The sequence below is a fragment of the Hippocampus guttulatus genome, chromosome 20 (genome assembly GCF_054856545.1).
Source record: "Hippocampus guttulatus isolate MCC_2025c chromosome 20, RoL_Hgut_1.0, whole genome shotgun sequence".
Taxonomy (NCBI): Eukaryota; Metazoa; Chordata; class Actinopteri; order Syngnathiformes; family Syngnathidae; genus Hippocampus; species Hippocampus guttulatus.
Window position 1 is genome coordinate 3,929,838 of NC_141280.1, and position 24,099 is coordinate 3,953,936.

The window sequence follows — 24,099 nt, forward strand, 5'->3', positions numbered from 1 at the left end:
ACTGAAGTATTTTAGAAAGGTTTTGCAATGTCCCAAGTTCTGAGCCTCCTTGCACGAAGGATAACTATAACAATAGGATTTTGTTTTGGATATCCTGATATGGTTTATTATAATTCAACGTGTTTTCTATGTGTTTTTAAACGGACTCGTCACAATTTTACAGCATTGTTAAAAAGATCTGGCAACCAGAGTCTAACTGTCTCCCATTTTATTTGATAATCTTTTGAATGAATCACTTTTTTTACACAGAGAACACGCACCATATACGGAATCGCCAACTTTTCACAGTTGATGATGGAACAATCACAAATTAATTAGATCACAGCAAAATAAAAACAAATGAAAATCTAGAAATGGCTGCCGTGTGTTTTGAACTGCTTTTTAAAAAGTGCACTCAAGAGGCAGCTCTAGCTGAAACGGCAATAAAGACAATGAATGGGCATACATTTTACTCTGCAGAGAAGACTACTGCTTCACGTTTGGTTGTTCCTTCAATTACAAATCATTTTCGGGCAGTTAAAGTAGTTGTTTTAGCTTTTGGTGTAAATGTCCTATGAAATATGCAGTACATTAAAACTAGACGCGAAAATATCAATACTTTAGATTAATGTATCTTTCAAGTGCAAAGCATACAAGGAAGGGAAACTCTTATCGGTGGAGGCCTTTATGATACAACTCGATTTTGAAAATATTCCTTTCAACTAAGGATGTATGCTATGTATAATAAGGATGCTATGTAATATGTGCACTTCCTCCCATGTTCCAGAATATACTTGTTAGCTTTAGTGAAGACTGTCCATAGGTATAAATGTGAGTGTGAATGGTTATTAAGGGGTTCCTGGATTGTTCAGAAATGCTGTGTCAACCATGTCTCTTTCTCCTGATGTGTATTTTTAGAGTGAGCCGACCAAAAGCCCCCTCCCCTCCTTGTAAGGGACCTATATTTAAGTCTAGCGCCCAAGAGTGTGAGAGTTTACTTGGGTGTCACGATTTACAGCTGACAACTTGAACTACAAGTGATCACCGGAGCTAAGTATTTTGAGATTGAACTCCCCCGCCCCTTGCTGTTATCTATAGGAAGAAAGAAAGAATATGGAGGACCTGGATCATAAACTGCCTCTGGTGGAGGATACAAACGTGCGAGTGCTTCGAGAAACGGAAGCATCGCAGGTGCCCGACGACCAGGCAGACTATCCCTTCGCCGGAGCCAACTCCATCTACTCGGCCATCCTTAGCAGGAACGAGGCAGTCAAAGATGCCAAGCGTCTCAAGACTTTCATGGAGCTGCGAGACAAATATGTGAAAAAGAAGGTGCTCTTCGAGGACCCTCTTTTCCCGGCCTGCGACTCCTCACTCTTCTACAGCCACCAGAAGCCCCCAATGAAGTTTGTGTGGAAACGACCCTCGGTGAGAGAATGCTCTCTCATCACTCTGGATGTCATGGTGACACATGACCCATCTGCATGGGGGTCCGGGTTCTCATGTCACATGTCATGCGATTATATCAGCAGAAAAAGCATGCGCACGTTTAATACATCATCGGTTGGCCCTATAGGTTTCTAAATTTAGTGCATATAGGTTTTACCTCATTTTATTTTTTAATGAGGCATTTGTGTAATACAGTACATAACGTAATGTGTGTGGGGTTTTTTTTGTGAGTTAGTAGTGCACACTTCTATTATGAGTACACTTATAAGTATCAGTCACAAATGACCAATACCATTTTATGATGGATAATATTTTTAAACTTGAGCACGTTTGGCAAGCAGAGACAGAAATGTAAATGACCAACATTTAGGTGTACATCTGCTCAATGTAATGATAGTGAACATATGAATATTGAATTTAAAAATAAGTCCATCTGCCTGTTCCAAAAAAAAGCCATTATCAAATTTAGATTCATTTAACAATATGTTTATTATTATAGCTGTAGTTTGCATCATTCCGAACTGCATAAATTGAGCTGTAATAATAAACATACTGTATATTGTTTTGTAAAAGTACGGTAATTTTTTTTTACACTGGATATTATTAGATTGTGCAAGTATACCGAATATTGTGGTCTGTGAGAGTGCTGATAAACACTACAAACATGTTCTTAAGTGCTTTGATACGACTAATAATAGCACTAATAAAGGGTGTTATTTCACTTAAATTACACATGGCTGCCCCAACTGGGTATCGGAGAAATCGAAATCCTATCTCGGGAGTATGTCCTATATTCAAAACATGAAGCTATTTCTTTTTTGTGTGTGTGTGTATGTGATACCGTTGCACACTGCATACAGCTAATTAGTTCCAGTCAGTGGTATCAGGCATCCATAACAGAGATGTGCAGTTAAGAGCTGCTAGCTGGCCTGGATTTGAGAGGTGGTGACCTCAAGAATTCCAAAGCAGCTGCTTGCCTCTGAATATGTGACAAATGCTGTTCAGAGGTCCCAGATGGGGTTTGGTTGCAGGAGTTACACCCTAGTCTTGTCAGTCACAGCAAATGTCATCTTTAGATTTGCAAACACAGATTTACTGTCTAATTGTAGCATATTAAAGCCATACACAGATATTGTTTCATAACTACACCGGCTATGCACACAGCTAGACTGAACATCGCGCTAGACTTGACCTTGGCACGAAATTAGGACCTTTTGTCCTTAGTAACGTCCCGTAGATGGTTTTAGATCATGTGGTTGGCAGTAGACTGACGCGTGTTTGTTTTCCTTCGATTGTTTTTTTTCTGTATAAGCCTAATCATTAAATATTTTATGTTTTCAAAATTCCTTGAAAGTGCTATGGTGAGGGCTAAAAAGTTGAATTTCGTGATTTTTTTGATCCATTGGCAGCGACACAGAAGCAAAGACAAAGTGGCTGTCATAAAAAAAGTGCGTTCCCTGCACAATTTAAATATCTCTCACTGCCTGTGTCTGAAGACGAATTGAAATAATCTCAGTTTCAAATAATGACCTGGAATAATTGACAGCTTGGTGTGCTTACTTGAGCTAAAATAGAATTTGCTGAGGGCGTCAACTACAATTCCGGTATTCAAAGAATCCTACATTTCTTCCACGTGAGTACAATTATTACGATTCTGGTATGAATGACACTTTCTTTCTTTTCCATGACAGGAAATATGTGAAAACCCTCAATTCATTGTGGATGCAGCCAGCAGGACGGACATCTGTCAGGGCGAGTTGGGTAATGCAAATTATGATGTATCACACCTGCACATAAGTGGCACACATGCCAGCATTTACTGTCATTCATATTTATCTCTCTTCAAGAGCAGGGGTTATTCCTCCTGCTAAAGTCAGTTTCCCAATTAATGTTCTTTATTGACATGTTTAACTGTGACTTTTGTGAATGGCCTCTTATAGCAATTAAGAAAAGAAAAACATGTTAGGAGCACATCTGTTTGTATCTGCTGCTCATAGGTGACTGCTGGCTGCTCGCCGCCATCGCCTGTCTGACTTTGAACGAGAAGCTTCTCTACAGAGTGATTCCTCGGGATCAGAGCTTCACAGAAAACTATGCCGGAATCTTCCATTTCCAGGTAGTTTTTTTTTTTTTTTTTGTACATTGCAATAATCAACTAAACAACTGTCGTTGTTCTACTTCAGCACTGTCTGCATACAGTACTTTGAAGTAATGTCTACAATATTGCACACTGGGATGTTTTTTTTTTTTAATGGAGCGGAGCAAGTTGTGTTTTTTGTGTCATTGTGTTGGAATTTTCATTTCTTTGAATATTCATTTAAACACGAAGTTAGTACGAATTTAAATAGTTTTACTTACAATTTGCATACATCTTGCACAGAAAAGGATACAAACCATTGTGAATTTCAAGTCAAACATTTTTTACTGTATGCAGTTATACTGTTACACCGTGTGTGTCACCCAAAAACAATACCTTGATGTTTTCCATCCTCAGTTCTGGCGTTATGGCGAGTGGATCGATGTGGTTGTTGACGACCGCATCCCCACCTACAACAACCGGCTGGTCTTCACCAAATCCTTCCGGGAGAACGAATTCTGGAGCGCTCTTCTGGAAAAAGCTTATGCCAAGTAAAAATTCCAGCTTTCCCTTTCTTTCAAAGAACACAATCGGGGGGAAAAAAAAATCAGCACCGATTTGTATCATGTTGGGCCGCTCTCAGGCTGAATGGCTCTTACGAGGCCCTGAGAGGAGGGAACACTCTGGAAGCCATGGAGGACTTCACAGGAGGAGTCACAGAGTTTTTTGAGTTGTCTGAGGCGCCGAAAGAGATCTATAAGATCATGAGGAAGGCCCTGCAAAGAGGCTCTCTGATGGGGTGCTCCATTGATGTAAGTTTGTAAAATGACACGTGTACTATTTTTTATTTATTTTTAATCTCTGGGTCAGCCACATTCTTTCACAACTGGCAAAAACTTGGCAGACGTAATAAATGTCCATCAAGTTATCATGTTACCCAGGTTACCTCCCCCAGTGAAATGCAGTCTAAAACCGAACTTGGACTGGTGCGGGGACACGCCTACTCCATCATAGCCCTGGAGGAGGTAACTTGATGCCACATGTATTTTCTTTTGACAATGAGTCACAAGGTGATCATGAGAAATGCCGTTTTCTTTCTTAGTGTGACGAGGTTGCAAAGGACAGCAAAATGCGCCTAATCCGCTTGCGCAATCCCTGGGGCCGAGTGCTATGGAAGGGACCTTGGAGCGCAAAGTAAAATCTGGAAAAAACGTTTGTGCCTATGTGTCTTTTTGTTTTCCTGCATGAAATACAGAATGCAGTAAAGGTCGTCAGAAGTGCCAAAATTGCAAAATGACACCCAACTCTACTCTTTATATTTGCCCCCCCCCCCCCCCCCCCAGTTCAAATGAATGGTCCACGATTTCCATTGCAGACAGGAACAACCTTAAAAAGCAAACTGTTGAGGAGAGTGAGTTCTGGTCAGTACAATCCATGTTCGTGAATTTGTTTGTACCAAAAACACGATCAGTAAGGCAACTGTAATATTTGTAATATTTTACCTACAGTGTAGGGTTAAGCAAATATTTGTGCTCAAGGGTATTTAGATGAAAGAATGATAATATAATAATGATGGTAATAATAAATTGTTGGGGCAAAAAAAAAAATACACGTCTCCTCCAAGCAAACATTTTTTTTACGCTAGTGCGAACACAACATGACCGATGTCCTGATTTGTGCATCATCATTTCAGTAGAGATCAATGTATGTGATCTGGAAAATGTATTTAGTGCTAAGCAAAACACTACAGGAAGGATCCTCTTTTACATTCCCGCCCAGGATGTCCTTTGATGACTTCAAGAGGAACTACACCAAGCTGGAGATCTGCAACCTGACCCCCGACACGCTGCATGGTGATGAAAGACACAGCTGGAACGTGTCCGTCAACGAGGGCCGATGGGTCCGAGGCAGCTCAGCAGGGGGCTGCAGGAACTTTCCAGGTGGGAGAGCCGAGTATTTCAACAAACCACATTAATGTTGTCTATCGAAAGCCCCCTAGCTTAATGCTAACACAAAAACTGGCATCAGTCTTGTGGTCATTCTAAACCTTGAAGCAACCTATAGTTGAATACCAGTGGTAGCAACACATGCGGGCAGAGTATACGACAATACTCATAGGCATATATTCTTTATCCTCTGCAATATTTAGGAACGGTATTTATCTGTTATTTTCGTCCAATATTTGCAATTAGAGTTTTACATTTTTTATGTTGATTTTATTATATTCAATGACAATGAGATATGCTAAACATTTGACCCCATTCCATGCTATTTTTGACAGACACCTTCTGGACCAACCCTCAGTATCACTTGCAGCTGTACGAGGATGACGACCCAGAGGAGCCGCGGGACCTCTGCACCGTGGTTGTGGCTCTCATGCAGAAAGGTCGCCGCGTTCAGAAGCAGCTCGGGCCCAGGTTCCTCACTATTGGGTTTTCTATCTACGAGGTAATGATTGCGTCGCGCGATTTCAGACGACGAGCAGGGCACACGCAACAGTTGATTTTCTGTTCATTCTTTTGCAGGTGCCAAAAGAGGTACGCAACCAAAAGTGAATTCACAACATGTGCTACAAATCATATTAAACCATGACAAACAATGGTGGGGCACCAAGCTCCTGATTTTATTTTATTTTTTAAGCCTCAACTTTCTCTACGAATGCCAATGAATTCGATTTTTGGACACGAGTGTTGGATGACATTCTTCTTTCATGCCTTAGATGTGTGGCTGCAATCGACATCTCCAGAAGGACTTCTTCCTTTATAACGCCTCCAAGGCGAAATGCAAACATTACATGAATCTGCGCGAAATCACAGAGCGTGTCAGCCTGCCCCCGGGTGAATATGTCGTCATCCCCACTACGTTTGAGCCTCACGAGGAGGGCCAGTTCATCCTGAGGGTTTTTTCCGAAAACAGGAGCACCTCAGAGTAAGGAACGTCCACCGCTCATTGGTGTCACATGACATCAAGTCAATAGGAATTGACATCTTTTTTTTTTCTTTCTTTTATGTGTTCTTCACAGGGAAGTGGACGACACAATCGGGACTGATCAAACTCAGGTTTGTCCCATGACTGTGGCTAGAGTGCAGTTCAAGTGAACATAATGGTTCTATTTTGATATTGCAGTAATCTATGCAAGCTTAAGGGTCGACCCAATACTTTTGTCCATGGTCAAACCTCTCTTGATATGATATTTTTCCCCTCATTGGTCTCTCGCAACTAATCTGTTTCATCTCACCGTCCTCGTCTTATTCATCATCAGGACGACAAGAAAAGGAAGGACAAGGTAACGCCTGTTTGCACCACTGACACTTTTGGCACAGACTGTACAACTAATCAGAGAAAGTAAATCACACACCGACTAACCCTCCAATTTGTATCATTTGGTTTTTTTTGTTTGTTTTTTTCAGCCGATTGTGTATGTGTCCGACCGAGCATTCGCCAACAAAGAAATCCTGCATGACGGCATTCGGGGGGAGAAAAAGAAGACGCCCAAAGTAACCTTATTTCCTTTTCCACTAAAGCGGCCGTCGCTTAATCATAGTTGCCATGCAGCATGTATCTGATGAAAACCTGCGTCATTTATGGCTCAAACGTAATCGGCAGTGGGTCAGATAACATCACTGGGAATTGACCTCCCCGGCCAGCTGATCTCAAGTGACTCCAACACCTGTTTTGTTTTTGTTTTTTTCCCTTATGTGCTCATGTTCTCATCAACGGAGGGGTGATGTTTATATAATATACGACGCACAGCAACCGGATAGAAAAATGATACCTACCCTTTGTAAAATGTCATGCAGCAAGTAGTTTGTAGTTGCATAAATAATCCGTGCATACAAAGCGGACTATGTGGTGTGCGCGGTATGGTTTACCAGTCCCGTTGGAGGATAAACCGGTCGTATGCAACTACCCATGATTATTTTCTCCTGTTGAGCAGAAAAAACTCCTTCAGGCCGAGGAAGAAACTGAAGAGGAGAAACAGTTCCGCGTCATGTACCAACAAATAGCCGGCGAGGTAAGCGAGCAGACTTTTACCACGTCAGCTATCATCACGATTGTTTTTATTATGATTTGACATACCACTGATGCCCCCCCGGTCAGGATATGCAGATCTTTGCCAATGAGCTTCAGACCATGATGAAGAACGTGCTCTCCAAATGTGAGTCGACGGAGAAAAACAACGTCCGGTGTCAAGAGCCCCCCCCCCCCCCCCCAAGTTCAACATGCGCTTCTTTTCCCGCAGCGAACGGAAAGACGATGGAGGGTTTCAGCCTGGAGACGTGTCGCAGTATGATTGCCCTGATGGACGTATCCTTCGCGCTCTGCTGGTGATATGCGAGGTTATGGGGGAGTAAATAACCAGGCTCATTGAACTTTACGGTTTTCGGGTGTTCAGTGCTCAAATATAATAGGCAGGTAAGTGCAGTAGATATGAAAAGTCGAAACACCCTTGTCCAAATACCATTTTCTAAAAATTGAGACCAAAATAAATCCTTTCAGAATGTTTGCCACCATTAATGTGCAACTTAAATATGAAAAAAAAAAAATCTTCAAGAGGGAAGTACAACAAAAGTAGCGTGGTTGCATAAGTGTGCACATCCTCTTATTAACTGAGGACGTGGCAATGCTCAGTGAGCCAATCCGTGTGTAGAATTAACCAATCACGATTGCATTCATGATGAATGTGAGAAGGTTTGCATTCCAGTTGTAGACGTGAGACGTTTTTGCCGTGACTGAGCCCAATTCCAGACAGATGGGACAGGAAAACTAAACCTACAGGAGTTTAAGCACTTGTGGAGGAAAATCAAGCAGTGGCATGTATGTTTCTCACCGTTTGATCATTTCACGACCACGACGTGGCTTTGAAAAGCTGATGCGGGTTTGCAGGTCATCTTCAAAGGTTACGACAAAGAACAAACGGGCTCCATCAGCAGTTTCGAAATGAGAAACGCCGTGAATGACGCAGGTGAGCGGCGGCGCAGAAATCGCCTTGTACGATACGCTGTGCCATTTTGTCGATGTTCATCTGATCCCCTGCGCCGTCTCCTCGCCCGCGAAGGCCTCCACCTCAACAAACAGTTGTATGACATCATCGCCATGCGCTACGCCGACAAGCGCCTCAACATTGACTTTGACAGCTACATCTGCTGCTTTGTGAGATTGGAGGGCATGTTCAGTACGTATACCTCGCACGGTCGTCTTAAAAATGTGCACGTGAATATAGATGCAAATATGCCAGTTCTGTCTCTCCTGTAGGGGCCTTTAATGCTTTTGACAAGGATGGAGATGGACTCATCAAACTCAATGTGCTGGAGGTAAGCCTTATTGATTTATTATTGACTTGATCTAATGGCAGCCTATTCAAACGTTTACCCCAAAAGGGGCTGGGGGCTTTTATTTTACTTCAAAGGGGCAGACATTTAAAGAAATCTTTTCCGTTCTGCTCTCTTCTAGTGGCTTCAGCTGACCATGTATTCGTAAACATCTCCACGCCTAACCCAGTCCCTCTACAAAGCAGCAAGTCTTTGATTGAAATGAGCTGTCGTTCTGTAGGTATTAATTTCACAGTCAGAACAATACACATTTATTTGAACAAAACAAATAACGAGCTTCAGTTTCTGCGATTTCCGGTCGGGGGACACTTCATCATCGTACGGACGGCCGAGGGGAAAATTTAAAAGCGTTTCAATGAACCCGCCGCGCATCTTTTTGGAATGTGGGAGGAAACCGGAGTTCCTGGGGAAAACCCACGCAGGCACGGGGAGAACATGCAAACATCGTACGGGAAGGCCACGGAAGACACATAACCTGCCGCACATGACATTATTTTACATTTTCTCAATTGCTAATCATTTTTATTGACATCTGAATGAGTGATCGGATGACGGATGCATGCATGTGCAATTAGAACTAAAAAGTAGTCGTTGGGGTTGCAGTTATTCAGTGACTGTTGAAGCTGGACTGAAATCTGGACAGCAGGTCTCCTCCATTTTGCTCTTCGGCGCCTTCCTCTGGATATTTACTCAGCTGGGGAGAAGGTGTCTCATTATTTTATTTTTTTTGTAATTAACATTTTCTAATTTCGGTGCCGATAGTCGTACACGAACGGTCCTCCCTAAATGTTGTGTGTGCTTTTACCTGCGGACTCAGCGGGTACCAGTTGAAGCGCAGGAAATTTTTGTCTTGAAATTGAAAACCATCCAGCGGGATGAGGACCTCGCCCAGAAAAACCTTCCGGTGCAGGAATTCTGAATGCCACACCGAGGCCTGCAGTCTCTTTCCAGTCAGCAGGTGGCGCTCTATGTGATACTGTGCAAAGCCACGTGAGGTTAGTCAAGTCGACACTGACACTTACGAAGGAGCATCATGGGAAAAGTCTTAATATTGCAATGATCATCTTTAAAAGTGTTTTAACGTGTCTTACTTGAAAAAGTTCATTATAAACGGGATGGATGGTGTTTCTCTGAACTGCCGTCTTGCGCTTCTCACTCTTGGGTGGCATCACGTAGAATTTGACGTAGCTGCACGTGGACACGGTGCTTGTTTTTTTTTTTTTTTTTTTTTTTTTTTAAGCCATTTGGACACATTCGGCAAAATAGACGTTCAGGAGTATCCCGATCTATCCTTACGGGTTACACGTCCTCTTCGCGGTGTCTCCGTGGGGGAGGTTCCGACACGCTCCGATGGTGATCTCCAAACAGGATGTGGTGGAGTTATAGGCCAGCGCCAGTTCCATGTCCCCGCTGGCGCTGACACTCTCAAGCAGGTTGCACTCGGTACTGAAGCTACCCTGAGGGAAGCAAAGACACTTCCGTTTTAGATCAAGATAACCAGATAGGATCAAGGGATGACAAAATGTTTCATATGCAAAGCTAGCCTCGCGTGTTAACTTGTACGCACTCGCTTTCCATCATAGTTTTCCGAACTATTGGAGGTTTCTTCTTCTTCTGGTCCTTCCTGATCGCTGTCTTTGCTTCTCTTGAACAGGTCGGGAAGACTTGGAGCGTGGTAGAGCTGAGCGGAACATTTGTCAAGTGTTAAAAGGTTGCCTTCCGTTGCCCGGTTTTTATACTCGACCCAAGTTCTTCGTTTACTTGGACGGATTTGCTGAGGTCCGTGTCAGAGAGGCTCTTCTGGGTGGCGGAGCGCAAATGTTTGCCGCGGCCGACGTTCAGCAGGCTCGCCGCGAGATCGTTTTGCGATGAGGACATCTCTGCAAACCGCAAGAACATCAGTTTATCAGAGCATCTGGTGGTGTCACAGGATATTGTGCAACACTATTGCTGTCACACCTGATGCAATTTTGGCCTCGATATGGAGGCAAATTTCCCGAACTGTTAGTAGCGGTTCGCCGATTAGTATCTTTAGAAAGTGTCACATTTATATATATATGAAGAAAAAAAAATGTAAACGTCCGTGCACCAAATTTGGTCATTTCTAATTTGTGACGGATTATTTTGAATTCTACTGCGCTTTTACTGGTGACTTACTTCCAACATTCGTGGTGAATGAAAACAGATGATCTTCTACTGATTTGGTTCGAACGTTGAACTTGTTGGAATTCTGATGATTATACACACAAAGTTCTGGACACCCGTACGTATAATTTGCATTTATACTTGAACTCCGTTAGGCATGTACTTTACCCCTGATCTGCCCTCGAAGTCGAATCCCGTGTAGGCTGGCGGTGTTGGTGGCACGATCGCTATGTAACTGTTCAAAAATAATATCAAGACATGTAAAAAGCAATCAAAACCTTGCACATCGAGGAACATATTCACACACGGAGTGAGTTAAAGATACCTCATCACATTGTACGTCTTTAAAAGTTTCTCCCCAACCGTCTCATGTTTGTCTGTGAAGCAAACGAGGACATTCAGTGGAAAACAGAATGCATCCATTTCATTGTACGGTCCGGTGCCCGATTCGTTGTGTCCATTCACTAGCTTCAACAAACCTGTGAGAGGAGGAAATTTCTTTGTCGTTTCCTCTACAAACCAGTCTCCAGACTGAATCTTGACTTCTCTGCGAAGACAGAACAAAGCGGTCAAATGAAGCCACCATCGCCTAACCGGAATGTCCCAAATTTGCACGAAAGGTCATCGGATGATTTGGGACTGACTCAATGTCTCGCGCTTCGGGCGCTCTGTACCTGTAAGCGTAGCAGACGGTGCACTTCCACGCCACTTCTCTCACTCGCACGCGGCAGTTGACGCAGATTCGGTGACTGCATCCGCCGCAGATGGCGCCCGTGTTGCAGAACTTTCCCAGGGGCCTTTGGCAGCGGGCGCACGTCCGCTGGCCGTATTCCTTGGAGTGGCTCTTTGCGCCTCTCCTTCGAATCTCCTGGAGCTGGAATTTCATCCTCCTGCGTTGGCAAAACCGTCATTGTTGGAAATGAAACGGGTGAGTTTTAAATTGGTGGCAAAGGAAGGCCACCAAATTCACCAATTTCAGCCTTTGTCATTGTGGCTTCTTGGGAGATAAAATGACTCGCCTGATCCTGTCTTCTTCCACTGCGCGCAAGAGTTTGTCTCTCCGAAGCACTTCCAAGATCTTCTCCCTCTCCAGAGCTTGAAGCAAAATAAAATCCATCCTCAAATGAGAGTCTCCAGTTATTTGGCCCTCTCGCCGGTCCTCCTGACGACGTGCCATTTCCCTCGCTCTGCACTGGATCCTGAACGCTTCTGACACCTCGCCGTCATCTGGAGCTGAGAGATTCAAGGAGCGCGCATGGCGAGGTTATCTCCCATTGACGATCTTCACTGCAAGAGACCTGCAAGTCATTCTTTGAACGTGGAGATCACAGGTGTCAAAGTCAAGGCCCGGGGGCCGGATCTGGCCCACCACATCATTTTATGTCGCGCTCAAAAGCAAATCAAGCATGTCACGTTCCAGGATGCTTGCTAAAGTCTGAACCAAATTGTCATATGTAATCCACAATAACAGTCATTATTCTTGACATCTGGTTTTAAAACTAGTTATTCATCAATACGTTGTGCGCTGTGTATGTAATATGTGGAGGGAATTAAACATTTATATGGTTTCCCAAAACTGATCACGGCCCTCCAAGGGAAACCGTAACTACAATGTGGCCCGCGACAAAAATGAGTTTGACTCCCCCTGTCACTTTTGATGTCTATTGAACCTCCCCCAAAAGCAAATGCCAAACTTTGCATTCTTGATAGCTTTGTAGTTCGGTCTCCTGCACGCTCGTTTTCCAGCTCGACGTTCATGTGTAAAGATACTGTATGAGAGCGAGCGTGGTCGCTCGCTCATCTCAGGCCCCCAAGTTCATATTTACATCCAGCCCTGACTGGATGTAAATATAAACTTTTATTTGTCTAAATAAACCAAAAAAAACCCCCAACAACAAATAAAAAATACAAAAGAAAAAAAACAACATCCCCTAATTAATCACACGCCCTGATGACATCATTTGGCGACTTTTACGACAGCCAATAGCTACTTTCCTTCCCGATGAGTTTGTGGAAACGAGCCAAGACCTACCATTTTCACCCTGAGTGGGAGCAAGATAATTTTTTGGCTTTACTTTCATTCAAAGCCTCGTTTGTTTGGATTTGCAATGCAACGGTGGCATTGGCGAAGAAAGCGAACCTGGAGCGGCATTTCAAAACGGCACACGGAAGCCATGAGACGGGTTTCCCTGCAAACAAAAAACACTTTTGCGTGCCACAAAAGTGCAGGATTTGAGAGCACAGCTTGCAGCACGGGAGTCAATCTTCACCAAACCGAAGACGCAGAGGAACTAACGACGAAAAGCGAGCCTCCAACTCCGAGTGCCAAGTCTCACAACAAGGTAGGAAATTGAATTGAAGAAATTTCCTTTCTTCAATCCGAGCTCTACCCGTTTCGTATCTGGTTTGTTTTTCTGTTTGATTCATATTAAGGTCAATTATGGCTATTGCTCATCATGCAGATTAGTGTGTGCGTATGGGAGTGGGGGGTGGGGGGGGGGTGTCTCAGTTTTTTAAATATCTCTGCCAGAAACAGGCAAAACATTTCAAGGGTCTGCCACTAGGTGGCGGAAGCTACAAGTATCCTCTGTCACCTTTTGCCATTCATTCACAAGAAAAATTAGTTTTCAACTAAATGGGTTTCATTAAATTCATATGTGGTAGATATATACTACACCACTTTTTGAGACGTTTGGTGTGACAGGATTTTTTTTTTCATGTAGAATGTTTCCCTTGGTGCATTGAAGGCTGTGAAAACTTAAAAGGATGGCTTGTACTATTTAAAATGACTCCAGTTTGGTTTTGATGACAAATGCAATTTACATGATGTTGTAAGGTAATGTTTGTATCTTGAAACTAAAATCTCACACTAACACAAACAGTACTAGGATGGAAGTGATGGTACATGCTTTGTGGTGACTCATTGGCCTGGCATTTCTGAAGCGATGACGGGTCGTCCAAGAAGCGAAAATACACTTAAACCTCATGCTTGACTATGAGGCAGCTGACGTATTTCCTCACGATATGCTGAGTTTCCTGGCAGCCCCCGACCCCAACCCCCAACCCCGGCCTTAAAAACAAGCCACAATGACCACCGCAGTCCAAATGGCAATAAACTCTCACAGTTGTCTTCTCAGGCTTGATTACACACAACTTGCCTTGACATTTTAAAGAACGTTTTGCAAAGGAAATCCAGAAGGCAAGTGCCATCATGTATTGTCAATGGCAAGACAGGAGGGAGAACAAAGTCCATCTAGTGCAGTTTGACAGCCAGAACAACGTCAAGAACGAGACGATCGTCTGACAAGTCAGGCTTTGTTAAACGAGACAGACTGGACACTCCCCCTCGAGTGTGGAATAATTGTCATGATACAAAACATGTAAATCGTACAAACTACAAGTGCTTACCTTCTGGCTCAGCGGACCAGAGACAAGTCAGCTTGCAGATGCGATCGCTGCCTTCATACACATTTTCCTTCCTTTTTTTTGTGTGTGTGTACTCGCACCCCTGCAATCTGTGACGAACGCTTCCTGGGTGTGTTTTCCTTTAGCCAATTTCAGAGTGCAATATTTTTGGGGGCGCAGTTCTAAGGTAGGAGCAAATTGCCATGTAAGGGTCACACAAATGCATCTCAATGGTATGTGAACTTTAGAAGACATTTTCACTCGACGGGGCAAAACCAGATGATTGTCCTCGTATTTATGATTGGTGTTGAAGGAGTGTGGATTACTATAAAAAACAATAATAAAAGTAAAGTAATTCATGTAAAGTCCTTTAATTAATGATGCCCGACAGACAAAGTGAAAAGGATGAGTTTAAGGTTCAAGTCAAACATGATATCCTGAAGTTGCAAGGCGGTGGTTTAAACTTCAGTTCTACTTTCGAGACACTTTTTGTTAAAAAAAAAATTGTACCACTTTTGGGACACTAGACTTTACAAGTTTCACTGTATGTATTTATTAATTTAAAACAAAATGGTACAGCTAGAAAAAAAAAAACCCTAACACTTGAGTTCTGTAAAAACATTTTAAAAGCATTCTCAAGGATTTGTACGGTCACAAAATATATTCATTTTTAACTGACCAAAAGGAAAATAGTTGGACCGCGAGCACGCAGCTACAGAGTGGACATACGGTGACACACAAGAAGATCGGTGAACCGAATTGGTTTTACCATGCTTTGATACAATCTTCACATTTTTTTAACAGTCTCCTCCCTGCTATGTTACCTTCCATGACTTCAAACAGCATGTTTAACGTTACTGCTTTCACACTTGAGCGGAATAAATTTTGGGTCCCAGTCATATGGGAGTCCACACAAGTCCAGAAATACAGTACACACACACACACACACACACACACACACACACACACACACACACACACACGCGCACACGCACACCGGCACTTTACATTCTAAGGTCTACACACTCAAATGTGAGACCATGTGCAAACGTGCACATGCCACGATTCACGAGTTGAGGAAATAATAGACGAACATAGAAAAAAACAATCTAAACATGGATATGATATGGCAGGGTGAGGACCACAAATTTACCATCTCAAGAAATTTGGCAATCAATATGATTGTTGATACGAAGGAATTTTTTTTTCAGACCGATACCAGTACGAGTATTCACTCGACTACGCGCCGATACCAACAACCGCCGATAGTACTCGTACTTTTTTGATACATCAAATTTCAAGTAATAAAATGACAGCCGATTTTTTTGTTGTTGTTGCTGTTGCTTTAAGTATCTGTGGCTGGTATCAGCATCCTTGGCGTGTACCCAATATCTTGAAATAAGACCAGTATCAGCCTGGTATGGATACTTGGTATCGGTACTCGTCCATCCCTAGTTAATGCAGAAGGGAGGTGGAAACTTCTAGAAACTCTTTCCTATGTATTTCTTTTAGTCTGCATAATAAGTTTGAGTTTCTGAATTGTAATACAGGATTGAAATAATTGTATTTTTCCGCGATATTCTAAATGATTGAGATGCACTTACGGGCAAGATTCCTTCGAAACCATGGACCCACATTTCAACTGAGCAAGTTTCGAACAGCCCATCTTTGGCTCTGGCCTCCAGAGGCAAACTGAAGTCATTTCATGACACGATGAACAAAATCTACAACCGATGTATGGCGTTGAGTATGTACAACAATTATTTTAAGTGCCATAATCCTAGTTTTCCAAAAAAGAAAAAGTTAAACCTGAACATTAGGATCACCTGTTTTTTTTGTTTTTTTGTTTTGTTTTTTTAAAGAAATGAGGCACCAAGTGCAGCCACTGAGCGGACCAAATGCATCTAACCGACCGTTAATTGACTTCAAACAGTATGTAAAAAAGTCTTGAGCTGCAATGTCTCTTCCACGGACAACCTGTCGTGGTAGAAGCTCAGTCCAGTCAGCAGTTCTACGTCACGGGCGCGGGCCACATGCAGCTGCATCCAGTCCTGCGTCCACGTTAAATCTGAGCCGGTCTACAGATGAACAGGGGAGGTGACATAAGTTTAGAGGAGGAGCCGTTGAGGGGTCTCAGCCACGTGTTGTTGGCGATACTCACGCCGCAGCTCTCGGTGTAGTCAGCTCTGTGTGGCAGGATGAAGGACTTGACCCTGAGGGGACCTTCGCAGTTACCGGGACCAAACGTGGAATTCTTACAACTGGTCAGGATCACGAAAAAATGCGTCGGTGTGGGGGCCTCGTTTCTGGGGAAAGGTGCAAGTCATGCCATTATTGTTATTTATCAGAAATGAATTGACGCAGACCCAGATTGTTTGGAATAGGGACCCAGTAGGTACATTATTGGATTATTTTAATGACGACTGTACTTTCAAGTTGAAACTCAAGCCGATGCGGCAAAATGTGTGACAGACTTACGGCGCCAGGGTCTTGAAAGCATCGACTCTTCCGTTGTAATCTTCATCAAATATCGGGCCACTCATAACGTTGACGCCATTCAACTGCTCTGAATACTTTGGGAGCAAGACATCGTGGAAATAGTTCCAAACATCTGATGTAAGAGGAAAATACACAGCCCGTTATGTGCGCTCCTTTGCGTCACGTGTTGCGAGTGTCAATGATCACTTTTCAACATGATGTGGCATGCTTTGGATCATGTGCTATCAGAAGGCAAAACTTTGATTGTCCAGATATTTCTGCACCTTGTTGCATATGCAGTTATTTTATAGGCCACGTTGCAAACTCATACACCAAGATGGATGTACCTCACCTTTAAACGCGGGGTACATTGGCACCATGTTGCTTGTGATGAGTGAGTCTGGCGTACCGTCTTTGACATTGAGGCCTTTTGGAACAAAACAAAAAGAAGCAATAGATGAAAAAAAAAACACCTTAGTATGATCCACTACGGTGAAATGTGAAGATTTTCTTCAATAAAATGCTATCCGCTAAAAAAAAAGAAACTTATTTTGTGCTGCAGCATCGTTTTATTCGTATCTTACAACCAAAAGACTAAATGCGGAAGACGTCCGTGTGCCGTTTCTTTTGACATGACAACACAATTCTAAAAACATCCATCCATCCATCCATTTTCCGAACCGCTTGATCCTCACTAGGGTCGCGGGGGGTGCTGGAGCCTATCCCAGCTGTCTTCGGGCAGTAGGCGGGGGACACCCTGAATCGGTTGCCAGCCAATCGCAGGGCACACAGAGACAAACAACCATACACGCCCACATTCACACCCAGGGACAATTTAGAGCGTTCAATCAGCCTGCCATGCATGTTTTTGGAATGTGGGAGGAAACCGGAGTACCCGGAGAAAACCCACGCAGGCCCGGGGAGAACATGCAAACTCCACACAGGGAGGCCGGAGCTGGAATTGAACCCGGTACCTCTGCACTGTGAAGTCGACGTGCTAACCACTGGACCACCGGGCCGCTTCTAAAAACATGTTTCAAGTTCAATTCAGATGAGGAGCTGTGACCGGGACACGTGCGCACTCACTGCGGGGATAGAGCAGGCCTTGCGTGTTGTCATTGGCGCACATTTGGCTAGTGGCCGGGGGTATGCGGACGTCGGCGCGAATACATGCCTCCCGAGATGGGTCCGGGGATTTTGCTGTGGCCTGAAAGAGAAGAGTCGCATTCATAGGGCTACTCTAAAGTGATCGGTAAATGTAGTTTGCCAAATAAATGTTGTATAGATATGATGCGCGAACAAAATATAACATTTAGAGTATATATGGGCGGAGCATGTGGGAGGCCACCTGGGCCCCACCATTTGAACCCTTGATGAACCTTTAAAATATGCAAACCAGGTTCACCATGACAACGAGAGAATTGACGATCCCTGTTACTAGCCGACACCCCATCAACATGATTTCAAGCTATTATCTCTGGATCAAATGACCACGCATTTGGATTTCAGGGGGTCAAAAAGCAACGAATCACTCCCTGGACAGCAGATAAAACGGTGACCGCCACATCAATTGTCACTCGACCAAAATGGAAACCACCGTGAGTTGCATTTCATTGGGACTGCGGGATGTAAACAAGAAGCGCCGAGATCCAAAATATCACACGGAATGCGTGACAACACCAAGTCGATCAGGGCTCGGCACTTTGTCGTGACAACGTGGGTGGTATGTGCAAAATGTTGAGGCTCCCTCTTTAATGCCTACTCCCTGTACTCGCTGACGAGGGTCAGGAGATTGGGGGGCGGGGGTGGGAAGCAGCAACTGGAGTTAGAAACAACATTCCGACAATATATAAGCAGGCTTGGAAGTGACAAGCCCAGTAAAGTTTGGTGGCAATTGCCAAATAATGAGCAAGGGCGACCCGAAATTTATGATATGGTCGTAAAGTTCATTCATATCAGTAAAACAAATAAACAAAGGAATAGATAAAAATGAAGCTCATATATTATGTAAGCTCGAATCAATAAAATCAGGAAATATTTCGCTGTGTGAATCTTGAATCGAGTTTTCCATGCCGTTCTAATTTATCGCAATGCACTCGTATCCTGTTTATAGCGAGCGAATGGGGGGGGGGGGGGAAATCATCATTCTGAACCACGGGGCTCTGCCTGAGGTCGCCGTTGACACAAAACACACAATGAGAAAGGCCAACACCATCGCGGCCGTGACTAAGAGCAGCTTCGAGGAGGAATTCCGACTGTAAAAGTAAAACCCCTCATTGACTCCCCATCCAAAAACCCACATCAGCCGCGAGCCGAGGCTATGATTAGGGATGAAAGACTAACCAGATTCGGGATGGTATACGACACCCAGAGAGCCATGTGACGGTCGTGGCTGTAGCCCGTGATGTAGTTGGGCTGGTGAAGCAGACAAAAGGTCGCGTCCGGCTGGACGACGCTGGGAACGCCGAAAGGATGGTGCAGGCGACGTAAACTCGATCTGACAGCTGCCAGAGAAAAGCCGAGCGTTCAAAAAGACATCAAGATTCGCACCGCCAGACTTGTAAGACATCCTCTAACAACATTATGACTCAAAATGAGGAAAAAAAAAAAAAGGGAACGTCAAGGTTTGGCTCCCGTTCGTTTTGGAAAAACAAGGGAACTTTGGCCCGCGGAAAATAGAAAAGCGCCAAACTGCTGGCCACAAAGCCGAACGACTAAAATAAAATGTCTAAAAATACAACACGGGCTGGCACGCTGAACTATGAATACACTCCCTACGTGCAAAACCACACAATTTCTGTTATTGTTTATGATCGCGTCAAACTCGCTTGAATGTAAAGCGGAAAAATAAAAAGACACTCACTGGCATTTGGAGTGGCGATTATCGCGTCCGTGTCTTCACCCTAAAGGGAGAATAAACTTGAAATCTATCGCGCAGTGTCAATGATGTCATTGAAGGTGTGGTTCATTCATTGACGATATGACGGCTTGATTCCGCATTGACCTTTGCTCCTTCTAGAAGTGGCGTGCACGTGCAGTTTAGGCGGACAACCGGGTGGGAGTCGGCGGCCTCGCAGGGCGTATCGTGGGAGAGCTGCGCGGGGTGAACGGGGAAGTGCATGGGACTCTTGAGGAGGTGGTTCAGGCTCCCGTGCGTGCCGTTGTTCGGAGAGGGAGGGATGCCAAGAAGGTCTGGCGCGACACGGGGTGGAGGACAACATTTCATCCCATGAAACACAGAATAAACGGCGTCCCGCTAATAATCGCGCCACTTACCGCACATGAGGTTATACACTTCAATGTTGTCAAAAGGAGGCACGGTCGTGTCGCTCTTAAATGCCGGACCGTAACCAATGAAGATTGCCTGGGGGGAAAACGATCGGGTTCCGATTTGAATGGTATGCAGTTAGTCGTTTAAAAAAAAAAAAGTACTATATTTAGTCCGTATGGTTCCATTCAAATGGAGCTAGACTAACCAGAGGATTCCAGTTTTGCAAAAGACAAGATGAGGAATGTGGAACCCAACCTAAATCACATTGCGTCCTTCTTTCCTATCTGATTGATGGCCTCTCATTCATCGGCATCCTTGACTTAAACCCGCTGTATCTCGTACGTTTCTATGAAACACAATATTTCCGCTCAGCGATGAAAACACCCTGCTTTTGTCTCACCTGCATGTTGGCAAAAATGTTATCGGAACCATGGAAGCCGCCCGAGCAGTACTTGATTTCCTTGCGGTTTCTGTGCGCAAAGAAATGACAACAAGTTGATCCAGATATCGTATTCAGTCGTGCGCCAAAGACTAAGGAAGTGTCAACCTCTCAATGCGGGATCAACGGCAAATACGTTCCAATGGATGTGCACGGACATTCAAATGCACTTATAGGCTAAATGCTAAAAACAAAGCATTTTCCCCATGCCGCGATAAATTGAATTGCGCTTGTGCATGTGGGAAAAAAATGTTTTTAAACGTAGGTTGGGGGGGGGGGGGGAACTCGGAAAGATTGCGAAATAAGATTTTTTTTTAATGCCTGCTAATGAACAAACACGTATTTGCGCGTACCATCGAGTGTATTTGCACGTACGTTTGAACACATTTGCGAGTCTAAAAATGTTTACACACATTGGCTGTTCCGCTCTTCCATTAAAAAAATCTGTCAATACTTTTATACGGGTTTGTCTTCAGAGAACTGGCCATCCGGTCGTTAAGCTAATTCCCGATCTAACTTTGGTGGAAAACGGATTAAGCAGCAAGCTTTTCGTTTAAAAGATTCTTTTAAAATAAACTAACTTTTAGTTTCAGTTTAAAATAAATAAACTATTTTATTTAATTTTAAAAATGTATAATTTATATTTTTATTATAATAAAATTTAATAAATTATATATGTAATATATTTATATTAAAATAAAAAAATATATTTTTAAATTTATAATTGATAAAAAATACATTAATTAAACTGAAATAAATAAAATAAACACAAATCTAAAAGTTACACAATTTGAACAATGTTGATTCAAATGCTGCTTTAATGTTCAAACGATCAATTAACCCGAACGGCAAACGATGACTTACAGCGCCGCCTGCCAGCCTTCTCTCATATACAGGTGTCCTCTCTCGATCCTCAAATTGTTGGCAAAATGAAAGCGTTTGGGCAGGTTCTCTTTAAGGTACGGCCTCATTGGCTGCTCGGGAGTCCTGCACTTCAAAACAGACACCGAGCATGCAGGATCAACACACGGCGGGGCTTGGTTGCACATGAGGCAAAGCAAGCAGATGATACAATAAGTCCGGTTTGGGATTCTCTGCATACCGACATGTTCTTCACCAGGCCCTCGTAGTCGACTGCGTGGAGAGAAACAAAAAGGCACTCAGATTTCCTGCTGGAAGTGCGCTTGGCACGTCGGGGTGCTCGGAACTCACAGGAAAAGAAGTCATCTGGCAGGCGTCTGGGTCTGATACGAGCCGCCGCGCCTTGTATGACCGTGAAGTCGTCGGTGTCGTTCTGGTAGGAAGACACAAATGCTGCCCGTTCACACGTTGCTTCTTCCATGCCTGGAAAAAAAAACACAGACACTGGAGGACTGTAGAAAATTCTAGGACATCGAATTTCTGTTTTCAACATTCGGGACTATTTGATGAGCCATTTTTATTTGGTTGCTGGTCAACTTCGCTGCCACGCTTAGCTGAAAACACCCCCAGCTCACGCAAAATCTTTATTATGAAATAATTATGTAATTAACATACATATGAATAATGTTCCATTCTAATTGTGTGTTGTTGTTTTTTTTAAACCTGGTATTTTACAATGGACGTGTTCTTTTACTTATCTCTTGTAATTTATACAGCTGGGAGCACTTTTTCTTCAACCGACACAGCCGTTTTGTGATCTCCCACGTGATAGACGCAGTGACTCAAGCAAGTCCAACATTTGGAAAAGCAAATGTAAGCCTCGGAGCCATCTGGGCGGACTGGATGTCTTTGGACTGTGAAGCCGCAGAGACTTCAGACGAGCGAAGATGGCACCACCTTGGTTTTGCGACATCCAACTTTCTGTCCGGGTGGGGATTTTGGGTAACATTTGTCGTATCTCCTTGTCGTTTTTGGCTGCTCGGCCGGTGAATCCAAGCAAATCTGTCGCGTCGGCTTGCAGAGACTGCTCTTCACTCACCGTGATCCGATATGATGATTAGGTTGACGCAGTGGAGCAAGTCCCTGTGCATCAAACCATCCAGTAGCATCCCCATAATCCGGTCCACATTCTTTAGGGCATCGATGAGCTGGAGAACAAATTACAAGTGTCAAAATTCATCATTACGATCGAAAAAAAAAAAAAGAATTGTAACCTTCGGCGCAAACAAGCATTCCTTTTTCAACTTGACTTTTCTATGACCCGTTGACAAAAAGCCTTACCTGGCTGCTTTCTGGTCCGTAGCGATGCCCCGATGAGTCGGGCTCATCCAGGTACAACGTGTAAAAGTCGGGTCTGAAAAAACAACAGCGCATTCAGCAGTCAGTCTCTCCAAGAAGAGTGTGGCAGCCTCGTGGGATTGAATGACAAATATCAGGGAAAAAAATGTATGAATATATACCGTTTTCCTTGAGCTAAATCCAGCCACTCAAACAGCGTCGACACTCTGGTTTCGAAGGTGGTGCTCCTGTACAGAGAAATGAGCACCGTGCGATATTACGTGATGTAGCACTGTTCGCACTTTATGAGGTGGAGGTAGTCAGAGACTCGAGTCACATGACTTGACTCGGCCTCATCGTGTGAACGGTGCTACTCTTACCTGTCATAGACTTTGTAGAAATCTGGGAAGCTGCCATTGATGGCCACATCTGAACCGGGCCAGAAGAAAGTTCCTGTTTTTAATTTGTTGCGCATGGCAGTGATCCAGATCTGGAGAGAAGTGAAAAAACAGAGTTGATCATGTACATTCCTGCACACGTAACCCCCCCAAAAAAGTACACGGCATGATTTACGCACCGGCTCTCCTTGGTACCATCTGGGGTTGTATTTCTCCTTCGTTTTCAAGCTGTAGAATATATTCCGGGTGACGTCGTACATCTTGTTGTCAACTATCCCATGGGACTCTGGGTAAAGGCCCTGCAGCAAATACAAACCAGAGAGTCGTCCGGACCTCTGTTATTCCCTTCAACAAACCCCGATCTTACTTCCAGAGCACAAGGCGGGCACACGAGGAAACCGACAAGGTGCGGCTAACGCTTACCGTGACAATCGAGTAGTGGTTCGGGAACGTCTTTGTGGGATACACCGGCCGCATATGTGACGCGCTTGTACCCAAGGCTCCTGCAGCACAGTCACCTCAAGTTTTCCTCAAATACCAGATACCACAACAAAAAAAAAGGCAACTTTTGGCCACTTACGTAACTTGCTGATGACTGGTATGTGGCTGCTGTGATCTTTCAGATACTTTGCTCGGAAACCGTCCAAGGATACCAGGATGAGGGGCGACCTGGTGAAACTGAGCAAGGAGGCGGGAAGACTAATGAGAGACTTTCAAGGGGAGAGTAAGGAAGGACAAATGCCCCAAATAAAAGGTAAATTATTTGCTAGCCGATCAACATGTGGTTGACGTAAGCCGGATTGTTTTTGCGTAATCATGCTCCCAAGATGCAGAAGCACATAAATCCAGACAAAAAGCACAACATGAGGAAGTTTTTATAAAGCCTCATGAGCAACACCACGCATCAGCAAAAAGGCGCCGCAACC

The 24,099-nt window shown here is 43.9% G+C and overlaps 3 protein-coding genes and 1 long non-coding RNA gene across 5 annotated transcripts in view; 2 read left to right on the forward strand and 2 right to left on the reverse strand.

The window, feature by feature from the left end:
• On the forward strand, positions 1-9,817 carry capn3b (calpain 3b). The gene is made up of 23 exons (XM_086100097.1): positions 1-1,407; positions 3,120-3,189; positions 3,426-3,544; positions 3,923-4,056; positions 4,149-4,317; positions 4,447-4,530; positions 4,608-4,699; positions 4,849-4,926; positions 5,285-5,445; positions 5,787-5,953; positions 6,031-6,042; positions 6,225-6,433; positions 6,528-6,564; positions 6,768-6,791; positions 6,916-7,002; positions 7,443-7,520; positions 7,607-7,664; positions 7,749-7,813; positions 8,255-8,323; positions 8,393-8,471; positions 8,565-8,681; positions 8,762-8,820; positions 8,960-9,817. The coding sequence occupies exons 1-23, from the start codon at positions 1,093-1,095 to the stop codon at positions 8,984-8,986; spliced, it is 2,310 nt and encodes a 769-aa protein (XP_085956223.1). The 5' UTR covers positions 1-1,092; the 3' UTR covers positions 8,987-9,817.
• Positions 9,062-14,500, reverse strand: sytl3 (synaptotagmin-like 3). Of its 2 annotated transcripts, none has more exons than XM_086100094.1 (13): positions 14,392-14,500; positions 12,003-12,216; positions 11,658-11,873; positions 11,463-11,530; positions 11,309-11,360; positions 11,152-11,218; positions 10,996-11,068; positions 10,600-10,718; positions 10,406-10,519; positions 10,135-10,295; positions 9,930-10,026; positions 9,644-9,814; positions 9,062-9,532 (listed from the first exon to the last, which is right to left on the reverse strand). In XM_086100094.1, the coding sequence occupies exons 2-13, from the start codon at positions 12,158-12,160 to the stop codon at positions 9,446-9,448; spliced, it is 1,383 nt and encodes a 460-aa protein (XP_085956220.1). In that variant the 5' UTR covers positions 12,161-12,216; positions 14,392-14,500; the 3' UTR covers positions 9,062-9,445. The 2 variants fall into 2 exon arrangements, with proteins under 2 accessions (XP_085956220.1, XP_085956219.1); XM_086100093.1 differs by having other exon boundaries at positions 12,003-12,270; positions 14,392-14,496.
• LOC147187602 (uncharacterized) overlaps positions 12,995-24,099 on the forward strand; it is an 18,703-nt gene continuing 7,598 nt past the window's right edge. Inside the window, exons 1-2 of the long non-coding RNA XR_015097634.1 lie at positions 12,995-13,325; positions 23,797-23,927. This is a non-coding gene — a long non-coding RNA (uncharacterized LOC147187602). The remainder of the gene's footprint in view (positions 13,326-23,796; positions 23,928-24,099) is intronic.
• Positions 14,744-24,099, reverse strand: part of enpp1 (ectonucleotide pyrophosphatase/phosphodiesterase 1) — a 13,113-nt gene continuing 3,757 nt past the window's right edge. Inside the window, exons 4-23 of the mRNA XM_086100087.1 lie at positions 23,754-23,851; positions 23,597-23,676; positions 23,353-23,472; positions 23,156-23,265; positions 22,958-23,023; positions 22,779-22,851; positions 22,537-22,645; positions 21,789-21,920; positions 21,679-21,710; positions 21,441-21,568; positions 20,538-20,607; positions 20,143-20,230; positions 19,871-20,058; positions 19,730-19,769; positions 19,210-19,370; positions 17,953-18,073; positions 17,219-17,293; positions 16,867-16,999; positions 16,550-16,694; positions 14,744-16,466 (exon numbers count right to left, since the gene is read on the reverse strand). Coding sequence (XP_085956213.1) covers positions 16,314-16,466; positions 16,550-16,694; positions 16,867-16,999; positions 17,219-17,293; positions 17,953-18,073; positions 19,210-19,370; positions 19,730-19,769; positions 19,871-20,058; positions 20,143-20,230; positions 20,538-20,607; positions 21,441-21,568; positions 21,679-21,710; positions 21,789-21,920; positions 22,537-22,645; positions 22,779-22,851; positions 22,958-23,023; positions 23,156-23,265; positions 23,353-23,472; positions 23,597-23,676; positions 23,754-23,851 — 2,122 coding nt within the window. The 3' untranslated portion in view covers positions 14,744-16,313. The remainder of the gene's footprint in view (positions 16,467-16,549; positions 16,695-16,866; positions 17,000-17,218; positions 17,294-17,952; positions 18,074-19,209; positions 19,371-19,729; positions 19,770-19,870; positions 20,059-20,142; positions 20,231-20,537; positions 20,608-21,440; positions 21,569-21,678; positions 21,711-21,788; positions 21,921-22,536; positions 22,646-22,778; positions 22,852-22,957; positions 23,024-23,155; positions 23,266-23,352; positions 23,473-23,596; positions 23,677-23,753; positions 23,852-24,099) is intronic.

Coding starts and splice junctions, on each gene's coding strand:
- capn3b (XM_086100097.1), top strand. CDS start 1,093: ATGGAGGACCTGGATCATAAACTGCCTCTGGTGGAGGATACAAACGTG. Junction 4,318..4,446: donor TGATGGGGTGCTCCATTGAT/GTAAGTTTGTAA, acceptor CATGTTACCCAG/GTTACCTCCCCCAGTGAAAT. Junction 8,472..8,564: donor AAACGCCGTGAATGACGCAG/GTGAGCGGCGGC, acceptor TCGCCCGCGAAG/GCCTCCACCTCAACAAACAG.
- sytl3 (XM_086100094.1), bottom strand. CDS start 12,160: ATGGCACGTCGTCAGGAGGACCGGCGAGAGGGCCAAATAACTGGAGAC. Junction 11,361..11,462: donor GAAATTTCCTCCTCTCACAG/GTTTGTTGAAGC, acceptor TTTGCTTCACAG/ACAAACATGAGACGGTTGGG. Junction 11,219..11,308: donor AAGACGTACAATGTGATGAG/GTATCTTTAACT, acceptor ATTTTTGAACAG/TTACATAGCGATCGTGCCAC.